Genomic DNA, 18,395 nt, shown 5'->3' with positions numbered 1-18,395 from the left:
GAAGAGAAGCTGGGGGGTCAGAGCGCAGGGTCAGCCATTTATACGGCGCCCCTGGAGCGGTTGGGGTTAAGGGCCTTGCTCAGGGGCCCAACGGAGTAGGATTCCTCTGCCGGCCGCGGGATACGAACCAGCAACCTTCCAGCCACAGACGCAGAGCCTTAGCCACAGAGCCACCGCTCCCCTCGTTTTGAAAAACATTCAAGACACACCACTGCCCTCACTCTTTCTTTACATTCACCATGGAAAAATACACAGAGCACACGAAAGAATGACAAGAGAAGCTGTTTAATTGAAATATATATATTTAAATTATTTTGTATGGGATTGTGAACAAAGCTTTTTCATACAACACTCTGTGGACAAAGAAGTCTTCTTTGTATGACCAATAAAACCCAGTAACCTCAAGAAACCAAAACAAAGGTTATACACTTCTTCAAAAGTGTCGAAAAGCTTGAAATAAAAAAAAAACTCCCAATAAAACCTTACAATTTTTTCAGTGAAATCATGCAACAGTATTTTTTTCCAACACCCCCGGCATTAAAATTCAGAGTGAAAGAAAACAAAAACACTAAAATAAAAACTTTAAGGTTGAACACAAAGAAAACAAAGACCATGTGTCCATTCCACCTACCTGCAGGAGTCTGGGCCTTTCCACACTCATGCACTGCAAGGTGTAACTTGGTTCAAACCGTACATGGACTCAATAAGGTTTCTCATAGAAACTCTAGAGAGGACACACTTCTCACTCCTGAGAGAAACCCTCTCCAGCAATGACCTGGCCCACTCCAAACATACAGAAGGCACAGAACCCTGTTTATCATCATTGTTTTGTGTGTGTGTGCCTGTCCTTTCTGTGACATTTGATGGTCTGTCTAAAGTGCTTTCAGCATGCTTTACGTTGCTAAAACTGATGGGCACAAAATCACATGCCACATGCAGTGATGGTCACGAACGGGAACTCATAAAGAGATTAAGTTTTGCCCAACATAAGTCAACCTTTTTTGCTTCAGGACGTAACCCCTTAAATATCCCCCTTTCTTCCAAACCCACGATGTAAACAATAAACACTGCGTCTAATCCTTACAGAAACTGTGTTGACATGGTCACAGAGTTCTGGTTCTCTTTAAGCATGTCTTAAGATAGTAAACTATCATGCTTTCAAACCAAATTGAAGATGGTTTGACAGCCAGTGGGGTTTCCACAGGTTTGCCTACTGGCGTACAGTGGTGCAGTCTAGTCCTGTGCCCCCACTACATAAGGAAGGCCTTTGTCCAATTAGTGCCCTCATCACACAGTTCCCAGCACTAGCTCTATTGCAACACCTCTTTGCTTTAATCCCTTTTGTCTTTCAATACCCTCATGTGTTTAACACACGCTCTTATTTAAAAAGTTAAATGACATTACTATACTCGGCAAGAGCTACAATAGCGCCCCAACTTAATAAGTTGATAAAAAAAGCAGTTGATTTACGATCAGTTCACTACGGAACCAAATATTCAAGAAACAAACAAAAAAAAGAAACAGATCCAACAATGAAGTGCCTATTTGCAGACTTGAAAAAGGAGAGCAACTACACCACGCGTGTAAAAGAGATTATATAAAATTTTAAATTAGTGTAATTATGAAGTTCCTAGAGGGGTTAATCTGTGCTACACCTGAAGCACATTATGATCAGCAGAGCAAAAGTGGTTTGCCCAACTGCTCCCATTACGTCAGGTGACTCAGAAAGAGTCCTGAAACAGCTGCTGTCACTCAAGAGACACCAAAAGAGGATTTGTTTATTCAGACATTGCATTGGACAAATAGACCACTGACAGTCTCCTGCCCCTTTCATCTCTGCTTCATATATTTTAAACCCCATCTGTTTTATTTTGTGTCAGGTAATTAATTCTAACATTAAAGAGTAAGGTCAATTAAGCTAATTTCATTCACCTTTCATCTGCCTACAGTCTGCTACCCTTCCACAAAGAGTTGAAGAAGAAAAGCAGATGAAAACAGCCTGAAAAGTGCTTGACGCTGTTTGTTTTGATGCACGCATATATTTAAATCCTTGCGGTATTTTGCACACAAGGTATTCCTTGTTTCCTGCTGTTTGTGAAGAACTATAAAGTTAATTTCTGAAGCTGGGCAAAAACATTTAAAAACATTTCCAGCTCTAGAGGGAGTGATAGCTCAATTCATAATGCAGCAAGGTATTGCAGCTTTACAGTGTACACCTGGTGAACAAGTTACAATTCTAGCTTCACGTAACAGTGATCCAAATTCTGAAACAAAGGTTCCTCTCCTGAAGAGACTTGCACAGATAAAACGAGTAAAATATTTTTGGTATATCTTTCACAGAAAAAAAAGTAATGCCTACAGCACTCATCACTGTATAACGTTTGGTGAGGCTGTTGTGTGAAATGAAATGAAACAATTCTCATTTTGGCATTAAATTCTAGAAGAAAGCAAAACATGTTTTTAGGCCAGTGACTTCTCTCACTTTGTATAGGTCTAGAAATGAAACTATTTTTTTTGGTTGAAGAACAATTCAAGGCAAACGTCATTTGTTTTTTAGGCACCCTGCTCATTTGAAAGAGGCTGTGCAAAACTAGAAATATTTTACGTAGATATCCTTTAATGGATGGATTGTTAGCTTATGTGGGTGTTTAATAGACTGCAATCATGTTTTTTTCCCCCACCATTTCTACCTTTCTGACTCTAAGGAGTAATGGTGACAATTTTTATTTTATAAAGCTCCTTTCATGTCATATCACATCCTCCTCAGTCATTTGAGTCATACCCACTTCACGCCAGTGACACAAGGAAAAAAACTTGTTTTAAAAGTTTTAAAAGAACACAAAATCCACACCTTACATAACTCCTGATTCCATGACATGGTATTTGAATAACTTCCAATTAGCTGAACTGGGTACCCAGGAAATGTTAAAAATTAAAGTGTAGCTGTATTTGTCTTTGTGGAGAAGGGGACTGGTTTCACAGTCATTTCTAGTAAACAAATCAGTACTGAGCATTACACCTTAACAGCATGTTAATACTTCTAAACTGCCTCTTCTGCAGTTACATACACAGTCTAGCTAAGAGGCAATGAGGCCTTTTCTCTCACAAGCTTCAGGTTAGAGTTCAAACAAAAAGAAAACATCAAAGTCAACAGACAACAGATCCAAGTGATGCAAGATACATGACTAACAAACAGGCCTGGTCAAAATGTACAGAGGATTGGTGGCCAGCATTTCTAAAATGTGAAAACTTGCCTGCAAAACCAATGGCGTCTCATCTTCCTCTTGTTTAATAGGAAAATACAAATTATGTCAGCAACATTCATCACTCTGCGGGTCTAGCAAAACAATGTGTTGCTACTGTATATATATATATGTAAAAGTACTTGTGAAGCCATTTTAAATGCAGTGTTGGATACCAAACCACCCAGTTGGGTGCTGCCGAACTACACGTTTGGTATGTTACTGGTTGTCTATCTTTTGCGATTAACAAAGCATAAAATTCGGAAGATGTATTTTAGGCTGAACTGGGTGCAACAATAGCTAAAGAGTTAAAGAACTCAACGCAGGCTTAGATGGTCACAGCCCATGTATTTCACTCTACTCTAACTGCAACCACAAGGTATTATCGTAAACTGTAATCATAATCGCCATCATCAATGCTTTTACGGAACAGAATCCATAACTATGTCATAGAGGAGCTGGAAAATAAAAGGTTGTCATTAGCCATCCCTGTGATCCTCTTAAGAAAATGGATGGTAATGAAAGACGTGCGTGTAGCCTTTGATATTGTAGTGAAATTTCTGTGGCTTGAATGCCATTATGATAGTGAGGCCCAAAAGGATTGTTTGAGTATTTACTATAAAAGGATATTAACTGGCTTCAAAGAAGATTGTACAATGCAGGTAATCAGAGCCCAGTAAACTTATTAAGCCAGATCTTCCAGTATCTGAAGATGACAGTCAATTATTTAATTTGGCTGCCGCTGTAGAAATTGGTTTCGAATGATGACCATTAATTGGCCTAACTGTTGCTTAGCTTGTAACATAAGAGATATGGAAATGAACCATTACAATGAACAAGCAAGTGATGCGTCACTTTGTCCTACAGCAGGTACGGTCACTTGATTTCACGCTATTATGGTCACATTTTCTTCCCGCTGTGTGACGTGCAGCAGGGCTCTCAAGGATTGTGTCCACAAAAAGTAAGCAGGAAAGGGTTTAAGGCATTTTAAGTGAACATTCATGAGTCTTTTCTCTTTAACTGATGCCTGTCAAACAATAAAGAAAAATTGATGTTTCTGTTTTTATTTTAAGATTATTATTTAGTATTGCAGTGCCTAATTTTGGGTTTTAGATCCAGTATTTATATTACACCAGATAATGTAATCACTTGGTTTCCTACTATATAGCAATACTGCTCATTTCATTAGTATGAGGCTCACTTTTTAGCTGGGACTCCAAGTTCCAAATGATTGAACCATTGATGTTCTTTTAGTACTACCCACAATATTGCTTTCTCATCACTGTCATACTGGGGCAATATATCAAATAAAAACTGTTTCCATATCATGAAATCATCAATGCAGTTTATAAATTGGAACTGCAATGTATCTTAATGTAATTAAAAACCTGCTTGACAAATTACATTTGACCAACATCTTCAGGTGTGATTTTAAGGAGCTCTTGTACCTTAAATTACAATTAAAACAAAAAGAGACTAGCAGAAGTTGAATTTTATAAACAACCCCAACTGGTTGCAACTGTAATTTTGGAATTGTAACTGGAAGGATGTGGATTCAAATTCTGGGCTGGACCCTGCTTTGGTACTGCACTCAGAGCATTCCAGTAAAAATATCCGACAGCAGAAACTTCATTGTAAATAAGAGTTTGCTCTCATTCGACAATCCTATTATGTCCTTTCAGTTCCAAGATACAAGGCTCTCGTTACACAGTTTAGAGCTGAATCCTGAAATGCAAGTGTCTTTGAAGTTAAAAGAGGAAAATGGAGCATTCTTTCAAGTTTTTGGAACTTCTCAATGTATACAGAGGAGCTCAAAACCACTTATTTATAATAGTGTAGACAACAGCTGCACAGGAGAGCAGTTACTCCTAACACCAAATGCCTCCTCCACCCTCTCTTAAGCAGAGATTAAATCACCATTTGTCTTGGCTGAATCAGAAGTAATCCGAACCTGACTCAGATCTCCTTCATGCAAGAACTATTCACAAAGTGTACAACAGAAGTCTGTATAGCAATGAAGGAATTCCACAGACTACACAGTATCCGGAGGTGCACTGATTTCAAAATGATGTCAAAGAGACATACACCTGAGATATCTAAATATAAACCAATCAATTTGCAAACCATTTCTCCTTAATCCCTGTTGACACAGTCAACTTCCCATCCAGCAGAACAAAATGCATTGGAGTACAAATGTTTTTCAGCTCAGAGAATATTTTTTCACACAAGCTTTTACTAGTATGGTCAGCAGTTCTTTAAAACTGTAAATGCAATATTATTTTTTGTATAGATATTTCGATAAATTCAGTGTTTTAAAACGTTTAGCTCAGAAGGCACACCCTCAAAGCCTTTCCAATATAGAAAAGTAGTTTCCTGAACATCTTTAAAATTCTTCTTGTCTGATTTTAGAATGTGTTTTTTTAATACAAATCAGGCACTCGGAGCTGTTGAAGTTACAGTGGAGCAAACTGAAAAGATCACAAAATTATATTTTCAAGTTCCTCACAAGTTTTATGACTATGTATTTCAGGGTAAGGATCTCTTAACAGAAAATGTTTAAGCTTCAAGTACCAATAGTTTTCCCTTGAAGAGTGAAAACTGCATTTTTGTCTGTAATATTCTGTCTGTTCATTGTTTAATCTTAATTCATTTAAACATGTTCAATTTATTAAAATTTCAATTTGGTATTTCTAAAAAAAAAGAAACAGAAAATTTATTTTGATTAACAAAGGTGAAAAGGTGCATTCAATACAGTGTTCTTTCATAGTTCTACATGAGAAAGGCTTAAGCAAATTTACATAGATTTCATTTATATATACAGTACGTATAGAAAAAATACCTAAAAAATAACAATCAACTTCCTTCAAAAGCAGCAAAAGAAAATTACTATAAAGAAATATTTACAACTTTTGAACGACAGCCCATGGCAGGCTGTGAGGATAATATCCAGAGGGTAAGCCGAGGATGAAGAGTGAAATCGGGAAGAACTGAAGAGGTGACTTTGGAGCCAGAAGCCTACCCAAGCACATCTCAATTCTCCTCTTGTGAGAATAGGGCTCATTTGCATTCAGTAGAAGACTAAATATAGATTTTCTTTAAATAAATCAAAAAAGGCAATTCTACAAGTTCAAAAAATAAATATCCACACAGTTTTTCTTCTTCTTCGGCAAGACCTTTTTCTCTCTTTTTTTTTAGCATACAAGGTTCATATAAAGTCCTGTGCAATTTCAGATGTGTTGCTCCAAAAACAAAATTTCAACAACAAAAAAAATTACATTCATCTTCTTTCCTCTGCCGCCCGATGGAACCAAATGAATCCGATATACCTGAACTAGGGGAACACGCTCCTAGTCTGTCCTGACATTTCAGTATCGCAAACCAAAAGGACTGGAAAATGTCACATTTTCGTGTATCTTAGAAATACTCAAGAAACACTTCAGATATTTAAAAAAAATGCCTTGAGAGAAAGTTTTACAAAGTTGCATTTTCAGTACTTAGATTATTATATATTGTTTTTCTGAAGAGAACCAGGATGCACATACGCCCACCCTTTCATTATAAAAGCACTGTACTCCCACCCCAAGCCTTATAATGCTTACACTTATTGAGGCAGATAAATTATTGCAACTTACATGATTTGTCAGATACTTTTTACCTTTGTCAAGTCTTTTTACATTCTGAAGATACTAAGATGTTAGTTTTTCCCCACTCAGTATAGATTTATATTTGCATTAATCTACTTCCGTATATTATATAATATGTGAGCACATATACCTTTACAAATACATGCACACACATGCTTTAACATATAATCTAATACATATGTATACATACTGTAAAATAGATGTAAAAAATGACCAGCATCCTACAGGATTTGGTTGAACAATCTTTCAATATAAGTGTAGGATACTGATGTCTATTTTTTTTTCCTGCAGTACAGGAATTGCTGAATTTACGGCCTGTAATACTTGGAATCCCATATAATGAAACAAACTGCACCTGAGGGTTAGCGGATTTCTGTCCCCTTGTTCTGAGTGGGTGAAGCAGCTTAAATGAATGCACTATTGAAATACCCACTAGGCAAGCTTGGCAACATGTCAGCACAGAACACAATGTGTTTCATCAATTCAAGGATGTTTTCTATATTCTCATGCCTGTCACGGCATCATCTCTACATCAGGCATCTCAAATTCTAGGATTCTGGGGTTTGTTCTGACCTGAGGACTCAATTCAATGATTAAGATAATTATTCCCTTACAGTCTTCTACTGTTTATTATGCAAAATGTTCACTATCTTAAAGGCAGAGTTACCTGTATAACACCTGTGAGTCTCCAATTAGAAGCATGTAGTAAATGAAATAATTTACTGTTTACTACATTTACATGTAGTAAATTCAATAATTTATTACACAATTGTAACTGGTTTTTTTTTGGAACTGAAACAAAATCCAGAATACACAAGGCCACACAGGAACATGAAGAATTTGAGAGCCCTGTGCTACATAGTGTTAACTAGCCGCCTGGTTTTAAAACACAAGTGGCTCACATATAATGCGGTGTATTGCCATTATCAAGAACCATCTCCTCATTTTCTCCTGTAACCACGCGCATCTGACCCGAGAGGCACAGCAGAATGTGCCGGCAGGCCACTTGGAGATGTGTTTCTACCGCCAAGATTGCTTGTTCTTTTCCCACTGAACAACGGAGGTGCAAATCAGTAGAGGTTCCATTAAAAATGACAAAAAACAAACACTTCATGGTTCTCTAATGTAAACAAAGAGCTAAGGACAGGATGTTGAGGAGAGTCCCGGTAAAGTGCTTTCTTCTAAATCAAGGGTGTAGAGTTGGGATTATACATCTGTATTCTTGCACAATAGATGTTCTACCAAAAAGTGCAACTAGCCAAAGATTTCAACATAAACCTTCGACTTCCCCCCACAAGACACAGATATTAAAAGAACTGCCAGTCCCTGTCAGATTCTAAGATAAAAGTCTTAATTCCATGCTTCAGTCTGCAGCTGCTGAATGAGAACGGCTTTTCTTGGTAAGGTAAACTCTCCTCGCTCGACCTACATTACAGCACATGGATGGTGAGACTTACAATATTCCATGTAATTTCCCATACAGCATTTTTAAAGTCTTCAACTTTTTTTTTTTGCTGTAAGTAATGCCCTCGAAAAAAGTTGTTTTATATCATGGAAGCTGATTATAGTGGAATTTCCACTGTAGGGTGGTATCAAAGTTATCATATGGACCACATGACGATTAAGTAACGTCAAGCATGGAAATGTCGTTTATAAGATGGCGCACATATCGTACATGAGCCATCAAGACTGACGCCTGTCTCACAGAAATTGCCACTTCCCTCAGAAGACAAAAATATTTCCATGTCTTAAAGCACTTATAGGTGTGGAGAGAAAAAAAAGACATGGGAAACATGTCAGATGGCACTCTCCTAACTCAATCCAGACAGCGTCTTCATCTTCTAGTCCAGCCTATAGTAAAATCACCCCAAATATCCCTGTACTGTATAATCATTGCTATATAAAGCCATTAAGCCTATAAAGTGTAAAACACAAAACTTGTAGGCTACTTGAAATTTTTTTTCAGACCAAACAGCTTTTGGTAGTTCAATTGTTTTGCTCTGAAACACATGCAGACAAAAAAAAAGATAAAATGTAAAACCTGTGCCAATAAAATGATTTCTAACTCTTAACGAACTGTATCAAGAATATACATTTACCACAAGCTTAATGCTTTATATCTTATACCTGCCAATTGTTCTCTAGAAGAACTTAAATCACGTTTATCTTTTTTTAATAAAAGAAAAATCCTCAGAAAACTGCCATTTTCTGATAGTCTGTGCCCTTCACAGGATGGCCACCTGGGGTCACCCTACAGCCAGGCTTCTGACTGTGAGGACAAATCTCACTACTCTGCTACTTCAGACCTCACAGCCGCCGGTGGAGCTTCATTTTCCACCCCCTGCGGTCTTTCCCGATCATATATAGGTGATGCGATGGACTTATTCAGGGTGGGGGAATGATTCTTGCTCTAAGAACTCCTCGTCTCTCTCCTCTCTGCCGCCAGGTCACAGCGTGGACTCGCACTCCACCTTGCAGGTGGTGGTGGTGGTGCCTTTGCGCGTCAGCTTGAGGACGCTGGGCTTCTCCGTGGGGCTTGCCCCGCTCCCCTCGCCCGGTTCCAGGGCCTTCTTCTGCTCTTCCTTGGGCTCCTCCGAGGCGCTGCTGGGGTAGATGACCAGGAAAGCGGCGCTGAGGAAACCCAGGAAGGAGCCGCCCGAAGCCACCATGGGGATGACTCTCACGCTGCCCACGGCATCCACCATCCCACCGAGAGCCGAGGCCACCAGGATCTGGGAGATGTAGACCTGGCACGACAGGATGGCGCAGTCGATGCCGAAGCCTCTCTTGGAGTTCCCAGGGCTGTGGTGAATGTACTGCAGAAACGAGCAATACAGGAGTTTGAGTTGAACAACCTGGCCACACACACAACAATCCTGTCTATATTCCACTCAGTGGTCAACATTTGAGGAAAGCCCAGTCAAATAATCACACTGGCATTATATAGCAGTGGTGTGGTGGTTCTGTGACTAAGGATCTGCGCCTGTGGCTGGAAGGTTGCCAGTTCGTATCCCACTCTGTTGGGCCCCTGAGCAAGGCCCTTAATCCCAACTGCTCCAGGGGTGCTGTATAAATGGCTGACCTCTGACCCCAAGCTTCTCTCTCCCTGTCTAAGTGTCTCATGGAGAGCAAGCTGGAGCCTGGGAAAAGACAAATTCCTAATACAAGAAATTGCATAGGCCAATAAAATTATCTTATCTTAGTTGATTTCAGCCTGACACAGACAATCGCCAGACATCAATCTTGTTGATAACCTGCAGTTATGGTGTCATGTGCAGTTTAGTGAAATCCCATACATGATTATCCTTATCAGAACCTCAGTTGAAGGTGTTAATATACAGGAAAAATAGAGGACTTAGCTATAAAAGTTGTACATGCTTGTGCTGCACATCCTGTTCACACTGTTCACTGCTCAGAATGTTAACTGGTGGGTTTTCCTAACATGGTGCTTTTGTTTTTTGAAAAATATATTTTATTACATTTTTGCCTTGCCCTGATAAACAGCCATTAGGGTCACTTCATTAAAGATGAACCAAATCTCAAACAGAACTATTTAATTCATTCTTTCCTTTTCTAACTGCTTTATCCAATTCAAGGTCACGGGGGAGCTGGAGCTTATCCCAGCAAGCAACTGGCACGAGGAAGGGTACAACCTGGACAAGATGCCAGCTAAATGCAGGGCATTTAACTGACACAGAAGACACACACACTCACACCAGGGTCAAATTTCTCACAAGCCAATTAAACCTACCAATATATCTTTGGACTGCAGGAGGGGACCAGTGCACCTGAAGGAAACTCACACAAATGTGGGGTGAACATCCTATACAAGCTCCATGCAGATAGCACCCCTGGAACTGAACCCAGCGCCCCAGCACTGCAAGGCAGCAATGCTAACCACTGTGTCACTGTGCTGTCCCATTTATTTTTGATCCTCATAATAAAACATTTACATATTGTAAAGTCTCAAATTGATTGTCTTAGGGTAATTGTTGAAGAGAACCTCTTGACATATTATACTTTAAGATGTTAAATTTACTTTGTGTCCCAAAGACACGAAGTAACCATTAATGTACGAAGCTTGAAAATTCCTCAAGAACATGTTCAGCCCTGTTCAGCTTATGTACAGAGGGGTGAAAGAATAAATGTGACTCAGAAATTAAATATTCTAAGCACCCCATCCTGCAAATGGAATGTAGCATTCACACCCAGCCATGTGCTCAGGAAGTCAGCCCCACCTCTTTGATCTCGTGGTACTGGCCCAGCAGCGCGTATGGACAGTAGGAGATGCTCATGGAGATGATGCCCATGCTGCTGATCATCACCATGGACACATAGACATTGGGGAAGATGGCCATCACTGCTGTGCCGATGGAGAAGGCCAGGGTGCCTAAGATGTAGATGATCTTGATGCTGAGGTCGTAGTTGTCCAGGTACTTTTGGAGTAAAGCTAAAAATCCAACAACAAAATGAACACTTAATTATTAGTAAAGCAGCCTTCTCCAGCATGGAATTTTAATGATAATTGATTTATGCATTTAATGCATGTTTAGCAACTCAACAAGGTTATGGGGACTAATTTACATCTACAGCATACTGTACGCTGTCTCATTTTCAGAGAATTCCAATTTGGGGTTTTCATTGACTGAAATATTTTTTTTCTGAATTATTCAGGCATTATTTTCGGTTTATATTACGGAAAATATACAGCGAAAAAACACACTCAAATCTCTCTGCATAGCTGGATCTTCAATCCTGTTCCCACCCTACAGGCCTGGGAACCAGGTGTTAATCTGGACCAGCCTCCATTTGCTCTTGAGGGGTATTAGATGCATCCTTAACAGCTAACTGCATAACACAGACTCAATGCACGTCTGAATTATGCACTTTTTGCATGGTCTACCATGTTTTTCTTTCCACTGCTGTATATTTATTGGTTGCCACAACATATGTATTGTTCTGGTAGTGTTATTTATTGTGTTTGTAATGTACTGTCTACATTGGGTGGTGTTGTCGGTCATACTGTGTAGGTCCCAAGGGATCAGCGCAAATAGAAATTCCAATGTACATGGACATATGACAATTACCTCTTCTACTCTACTCTAATATGTAGGCTGTGCTCAGACTACTTAGGGATCTTGGAGAGAGCGAAGGCTGTGCAAATTGCATGATGCTGCATTTATTTATCTATGAAACACTGCAATCTCACACTACAATAATAACTGATTCTAAGGTTAATACTTTTTTGGTCATTCTTCATAATGGAAACTGTCTATGTTAATTAAGAACTGTATCAAATTTGTCAACATTTGCTCCACGAAACCAGTGGGGAAAATGTTCACGTGATCCATACAGGTGTTGGTGGGTTTGCATGAGTAGAGTCGAAGGTTTGCCATTACTCACCTGAGCATATGGCAGCTGTAGCAGCATAGATGACCAACCCCCAGCAACCCATCTGCACTCCTTTGTGGTAATTCTGAAGAGCAGTAGAGTTCCCAGCAGCCTGCAATGAGTGAAGCCAAACCTTCAGTATGAATGCTCTTAATAGGCCGCACAAAGTACGTAACATACAGTCAGACTAGTTAGTGCCTTTTCACAGTTTAATTAAAAACCTAAAACTGCTTTATATACTGTTTTTCCTTGTATAGGTGTAAACAAAATGTTCTTACCTTATTACAAAGCAAATCACGCTTGGAAAGCTTTACCAGATTAGTTCTGCTTAAAAAGGAAGCTGGTTTTATATTTATATTCAATTAATGCAGGGTATTAGAAACCATCTAGGCTGTTAATTTCTGTTAACGGTACCTTCACAACGTGACATGACTAAAAACAGTGTTCGCAATTTGAATCTGTTAAACCAGTGGATTTAAGGTGAACTCAAATACATAAACACATACATATTGTTCTGTTATGCCCTTAAGTGTGACAAAATCTGTTTATCACATAGGATAAACATTTCTAAGATTATGGACTTAACATCTTTTTCTCTTTAAAATAATAGACCACAAATGACCTGCTACCACTAGATCAGGGCACACCAGTTATCTCCAAGGGAAAAAGAGCTTGAAGAGGTGAAGGGGGAACTAGGTGTTTACCGTGGGGTCCCCCTCGAAGATGACCTGGCCCATGAAGTCGGTGTAGAAGACGGCCTCGGCGATAATGGAGAACCAGGTGAGGAGGTGGCAGAGGCAGAGACGCAGCAGCTCTGGGGGCATCTTGAGCATGGAGAGCCACAGCAGGCGCACAGTGGTCTCGGTCTCGCCCTCCTCGCTCTCCGTGTCGCCGCTGGAGTTGGTGTTCCCGCTCTGGTGCCGCTGCCTCTGCCGCAGCTTCTTCTGCCGCTTCTGCATCTCGTAGATGTCGTTCAGGCTGCGCGAGGACTTGATGAGCACCACGGCGTTGGCCCTGCGGTAGCGGTAGCGGTGGGTGCCCACGCGGCCGTAGTAGGAGAAGGTGCAGGAGGGCTGGCGGTAGAAGGTGTGCCGGCGCCGCCGCATCGAGGCGGAGGTGTTGGACTGCTTCATGCCAGTGTGCGCTTGACCGTGGAGGCCGTTCGTGTCAGCGCCCGCCAGGCCTCCGTTGGGAGCTTTGGCTTCGAGAAGCTGGTTGTTCAGCAGCGTTTCCTGCCCGTCCCTTTCGTTCTCGTGGAGGAAATCGGAGAGGCGGCCGAACTTGGCCCGGAGGAACTCCTGGCTGCCCGCGCTGCTGCTGCGTCGCGGAGGGGTGCTGTGGTAGGAGGACAGGTGGTCCTGGAAGATGGAGGGCTCGATGTCGCACAGGAACAAGGCTTCAGCGTCCAGGTCCAGGGTGGCGTCTGTCACGTGGAGCACGGAGTCGCTTTTGCTCCTCACAATCTCCACGTCCAGGAAGTCCATGTCCATGTCGTGCTCAGAGTGGGCCTCGTTGTAAAGGCGGTAGGGCTGCTCTTCACCAATCAGGTCCAGCGGGGGGAGGGCGGGGGCCACCAGGCTGCCGTTGAGCTTCACCGTAGACATGGTGTCTGCCTCCTCATCCAGGCGATCTTGCTGAGGGCTGTACTGCTGCTCTTCAATGCTGAAGAGGTGCAGCCCCACAGAGATAGTAAACAAAATGGCAGCGAAGAAGAAGAGGACCTGCTCCTGAGACTTGAAGATCTGGCCAAGGAAGGTATGGGTCCAATCTAGACCTCCCAGCATGTACCCTACTGCTCCTCCCAGTCCTGCAGAGGCAGAACAAGAGATATTTGTTAACCCACGATGCTCTTCTACATCAGATCGTTAAATGTTATAATAGACTTCCAAGAATGAGATTTGATGATAAACAAATTGTAACCATATTCAACCCATTCAAGATATGAGAAATATAGTTACAATAAACAAAAACTAATTTAAAGAGTCATATGAAGCAGATACATGTGCCATTACTGTTTGGTGAAATCACCTACTACTAGATATCAAATTATAAAAGTGTAATACACCTATAAATGTATAATGATACTTTACTTAAAAGTCAAGCAATTGCAATGTTAGAATAGCAGTAGATATACAGTATATATGCAAACTGGTGAATCAACAACTTCTACATAATAACAGTTCAAGGTCTGTGGATTGTATTACAAATGCCTACTACAGCGGGGAGTATTTTTTTGGTCATCAAGTTAATTTGAGAAAAATACACAGAGCGTCTCTGTGTTTCTCTCCCATGCGCATGAAATAAATACTTAAAATAAACACTGAAATAAAAACGGAAACGTGGAAAAATGCAAGCTTGCGGATTGCTAAAGCAGGTAAGCCCCACACTATTATGTGTGGAGAAAAAGCTGCTGAACAGCTCGACCTGCTGCCCCCCCCCGAAAGACACAGTCATTCATAGAATTATTGAAATGAAGGATTATATCAAAAGTACGCTGACAGAGCGCGTTGAGCAGATGTTTTTCACTGCAATTAGATGAGTCTGTAGTCGATTTGGCCAATTTGCTCGTTTACATTAGATACGAGTTTGAGGGTACGTCCCGTGAGGACTTTCTGTTCTGTAAGCCGCCACCAACAGGAGAATGGCATCGACTGGATAAAATGTGTCGGAGTTTGTACAGACGGTGCTAGAGCAATGACAAGCCGACACAGCGGTGTAGTTGCACGAATTAGAGAGTTTGCTCCAGAAATTAATGGTTTCATTGCAACATCCACCGCGAGACCTTTGCCGTCAAGAAAATGCCTGACGATTTAAAATCTGTTAGACTGTTGTGAATTGTATCAAGGCTCGAAAAATTAATTCACATCTGCTTTGCTCAACTAAACAGGCTCACCCCTCTCACTGAAATGGTGCTTTTTTATTTTTATTTATTGTTTTTTTTCTGTAAAACACTTTGAGAAGCCACATTTTAATACATCAAACAAAGTTTATTATAATATTTATTATATGTATGTGTGAGTTTGTGTGCACATGCCCTCATGTTGGTCACTGATAATTTCTGGGGTTCCTATGAGATGATGACTTGTAGGTGGTACTTGGATGCTTTGGTTGGATTAGGGGTGGTACTTGGTCCAAAAAGTTTGAGAACCACTGCTCTAAACAGAAACACAGAGCTTCTTCTACACTGTGAGGGATAAAACAGAATTAGGAATTGGAAATATATTTGTATCCTTTGAGATTTCATTCTCAAATATTTCCATGCCATGTTCTCCCTGTGGTGTCATTGATCATCTCTGAATGCTCCGGTTTTCCCTGACCTTCCAAAGGTTGTGCCAATGGGTGACTCCAAAACTGTCCGTGTGCGAGTGTGTGTCTTGCAATGGACACAAGGTGGGGTTATACCACACACCCTGTGCTTCAGGGACCAGCTCCTGTTTGCAGTCTGCCTCAACAGAAAAAGAAGCTTTCTGATAAAGGATTGATGAAGAATAGACACCTCATATCCCGTGTGTATCGTACTATATAAAAATAGGTTTGTGTTCTCCAGGTCTACACCTCATGCAGTGGTTTAAAATCCAGTCTCCTCAAACTAGGTACCAAGCTACAGACTGGTGTAATGTTCCCCCAGCTTTAGGTGTGGTATGTGAAGCCAAGTTAAAAATGTACCCTCTTTAGACTTCAAGAAAAAAAGATCTTCAACAAAGTACAGTAAAGATCCAGAAAAACTTGAGGCTTCAAACTTGCCTGCAAACAAAATACATTTTGGCCACTGGAATAGACTGTCTGCCTTTCCTGGGCATTTTTCTGTTATGAAGCAAAAGTATTTGCGCAGATGTTTTGTTCACGGTACAAAAACCCAGCTGGAAAGCGGGATACATTTGCCAAAAATACCAAGCTGAGCCTAAGATGGCTTACATCTTCTAGAAAAAAATCCAAAAGAAAATGCTAGTTTTTTTCCCCCCAATACTGTTTGAAATAGGAGTCCTCAGACGCGCAGTTTGCCCTTCTTCAGGCTCAGTGTCCGTTTCGTACGCATGAAAGGTCGGCATCAGTCTGTTTCATACCAGCAGAGAAGGCGTGGATATTCAGTGCCATGTCTTGTTCTTCTGTGTCTGCTACATCCAGCAGGTAGGCCCGGATTGGCCCCTCAGTAGCATCGGCGCAGAAATCCAGCACCACCACTCCTAGCACTGTCAGTACAATTCCGATGGGCTGGTTATTAAGAACATCACCAAGGGCCAGACCTGTAACACAGAGAACGAAACAAACACCGCTCTTAACATCAGAAGAGAACAACTATCATAAAAACATAAATATGCTTTAAAAAACCCTTAAAACAGACCTGCGTCACAACACACTAATTACATTTATTTTTACTTATCATAATTACATTAATTTACGGTTACAACCACAGTACCCAAGGGAAAAGAAACAACTATCAATTAAAATGAATTAATATCAACACCTTTATTCTTCTTACAGTTTCAGTTCAAGTGACCAAGAAACGGTTGGACGTGTAATAAAATCCAGCCATCTTCTTTCTAAATGTTTTATCCAATCCAGGGATAGCAGAGCCATTTGCAGGGCACAATAAAAAAGCTCTACAATAAAACTATAATTAAATTTTGTCTCATATGGCAATTATTTTCGAAAGGATAGCCCTAGCTGACAGAGTTAAGACGGACCAGGGTTAAGGTTTGGTTTGGGACCAGGGTGTGGAGCAGTTCGTAGGGTTCTGGACCTGTAACTGGAAGGTTGTGGGTTCAAATCCCAGATGTAACACTACTATTCTACCTTTGAAGAAAGTACTTTACCTGAATTGTTTCAGAAAATAACTGACTGTAGAAATGGGTACAAATGTAAAACATGCTTTGGATAAAAATGTGAGCTAAATGAGTTAAGCATCAATTATCACGTTTGAAAAGGAACAAATAATGGGTTTATTCCATGCTGAAAAGAGAAGAAAGAAAACACAACGTTTCAGCCATGGAGCCTTCTTCAGGTGTGTGGAGTAGGCTCCACAGCCGAAACGTTGTTTTCTTTCTTCTTTTTCAGCATGGAATAAACCTATTACTTGTTCCTTTGCAGCCTACGCATCCTGACACAGCTACCCACCTGAATTATCATGTTTATTTGTTTAAAAGACTATGCAGTTTTTTATGTTTATTTTTCCATAAGATACTGTATATGTAGCTGCAATGCTTAAATACGGTTAAAATTGTAGCTAACTGAATACCAACCTAAAATATTTTTCAAAAGAAGGGAGAGAATAAACATTTTATATGACAATCAGGTTCTGACTGAAAGTCTTATTAACATGTTGAAATTGAGAAACATGAATTAAGATGTTTTTAGTTGGTTACAGATATACCACATGACACTGTACCATATTATATAAAAAAAACTGTACCATATTGTATAAAAAAAACTGTTCAGAAAGGTCTTGCCCTTTAGACTAATATACCACTTCAGACCACTTAAAATTTACAGCAGCTGGACCCTTGGGAGAACATTATCTGATTACTGGGCATTGTGTGTGCAGTCAGGTATGTCAGCGTCACTTCAAACTCAACATCAGCTGAACAGAAGGTCCTCTATACCTCCAGATCATTCTGTGAACCAAGGATTTGTATCTATAAAAAAACACCTTTTTAATAAGCCCAATTACATACTGTAAATACTTTGCGTTTCAAAAGCTCAAGCACTAAAAATGGGGTGAAGAACATATCTGATCGGAAACTAAAATGGGGGACTTTATCTTGGAGTTCTCTTCTTGGAAATCGCCGGGCACTCCCCTGTTTTCATTTTGAAAAAGTGGCAAACACTTTGTGTATTGCCGGGCATGTAACTGTGTATGTTACATGCCAAACTTGAACAGAGTTCAGATTCCTGAGTGGTTGACCATGCCGCCTCACAAAGACCTCAATTATTTCTTAAAACAAGCTAGATGACAAAGGAACAGTGAGCACTACATAGTACATTCACCCAGCTTGCTGAACCATTTTAAACACTGCAAGTAATACATACGCTGTGTCACACTTTCATTGATATATCCATCTCTGCTTTCCTATTGATCTAAAGGCAACCTTTCTCTCACTAGCATTTTAGAATCTGTACT

At 40.4% G+C, this 18,395-nt stretch overlaps 1 protein-coding gene across 7 annotated transcripts in view; it reads right to left on the bottom strand.

Annotated features, from left to right (window-relative positions):
* Positions 1-269: 269 nt before the first annotated feature.
* LOC102696067 (solute carrier family 45 member 4) overlaps positions 270-18,395 on the bottom strand; it is an 86,256-nt gene continuing 68,130 nt past the window's right edge. For all 7 annotated transcript variants that reach the window (XM_015357477.2, XM_015357475.2, XM_015357474.2 and 4 more), the window contains 5 exons: positions 16,342-16,521; positions 12,982-14,084; positions 12,290-12,389; positions 11,125-11,336; positions 270-9,702 (listed from right to left, as the gene is read on the bottom strand). In XM_015357477.2, coding sequence (XP_015212963.2) covers positions 9,334-9,702; positions 11,125-11,336; positions 12,290-12,389; positions 12,982-14,084; positions 16,342-16,521 — 1,964 coding nt within the window. In that variant the 3' untranslated portion in view covers positions 270-9,333. The remainder of the gene's footprint in view (positions 9,703-11,124; positions 11,337-12,289; positions 12,390-12,981; positions 14,085-16,341; positions 16,522-18,395) is intronic.

Source organism: Lepisosteus oculatus, chromosome 10 (genome assembly GCF_040954835.1).
Source record: "Lepisosteus oculatus isolate fLepOcu1 chromosome 10, fLepOcu1.hap2, whole genome shotgun sequence".
Lineage (NCBI taxonomy): Eukaryota > Metazoa > Chordata > Actinopteri > Semionotiformes > Lepisosteidae > Lepisosteus > Lepisosteus oculatus.
This window is presented reverse-complemented; position numbering and strand designations above follow the sequence as displayed.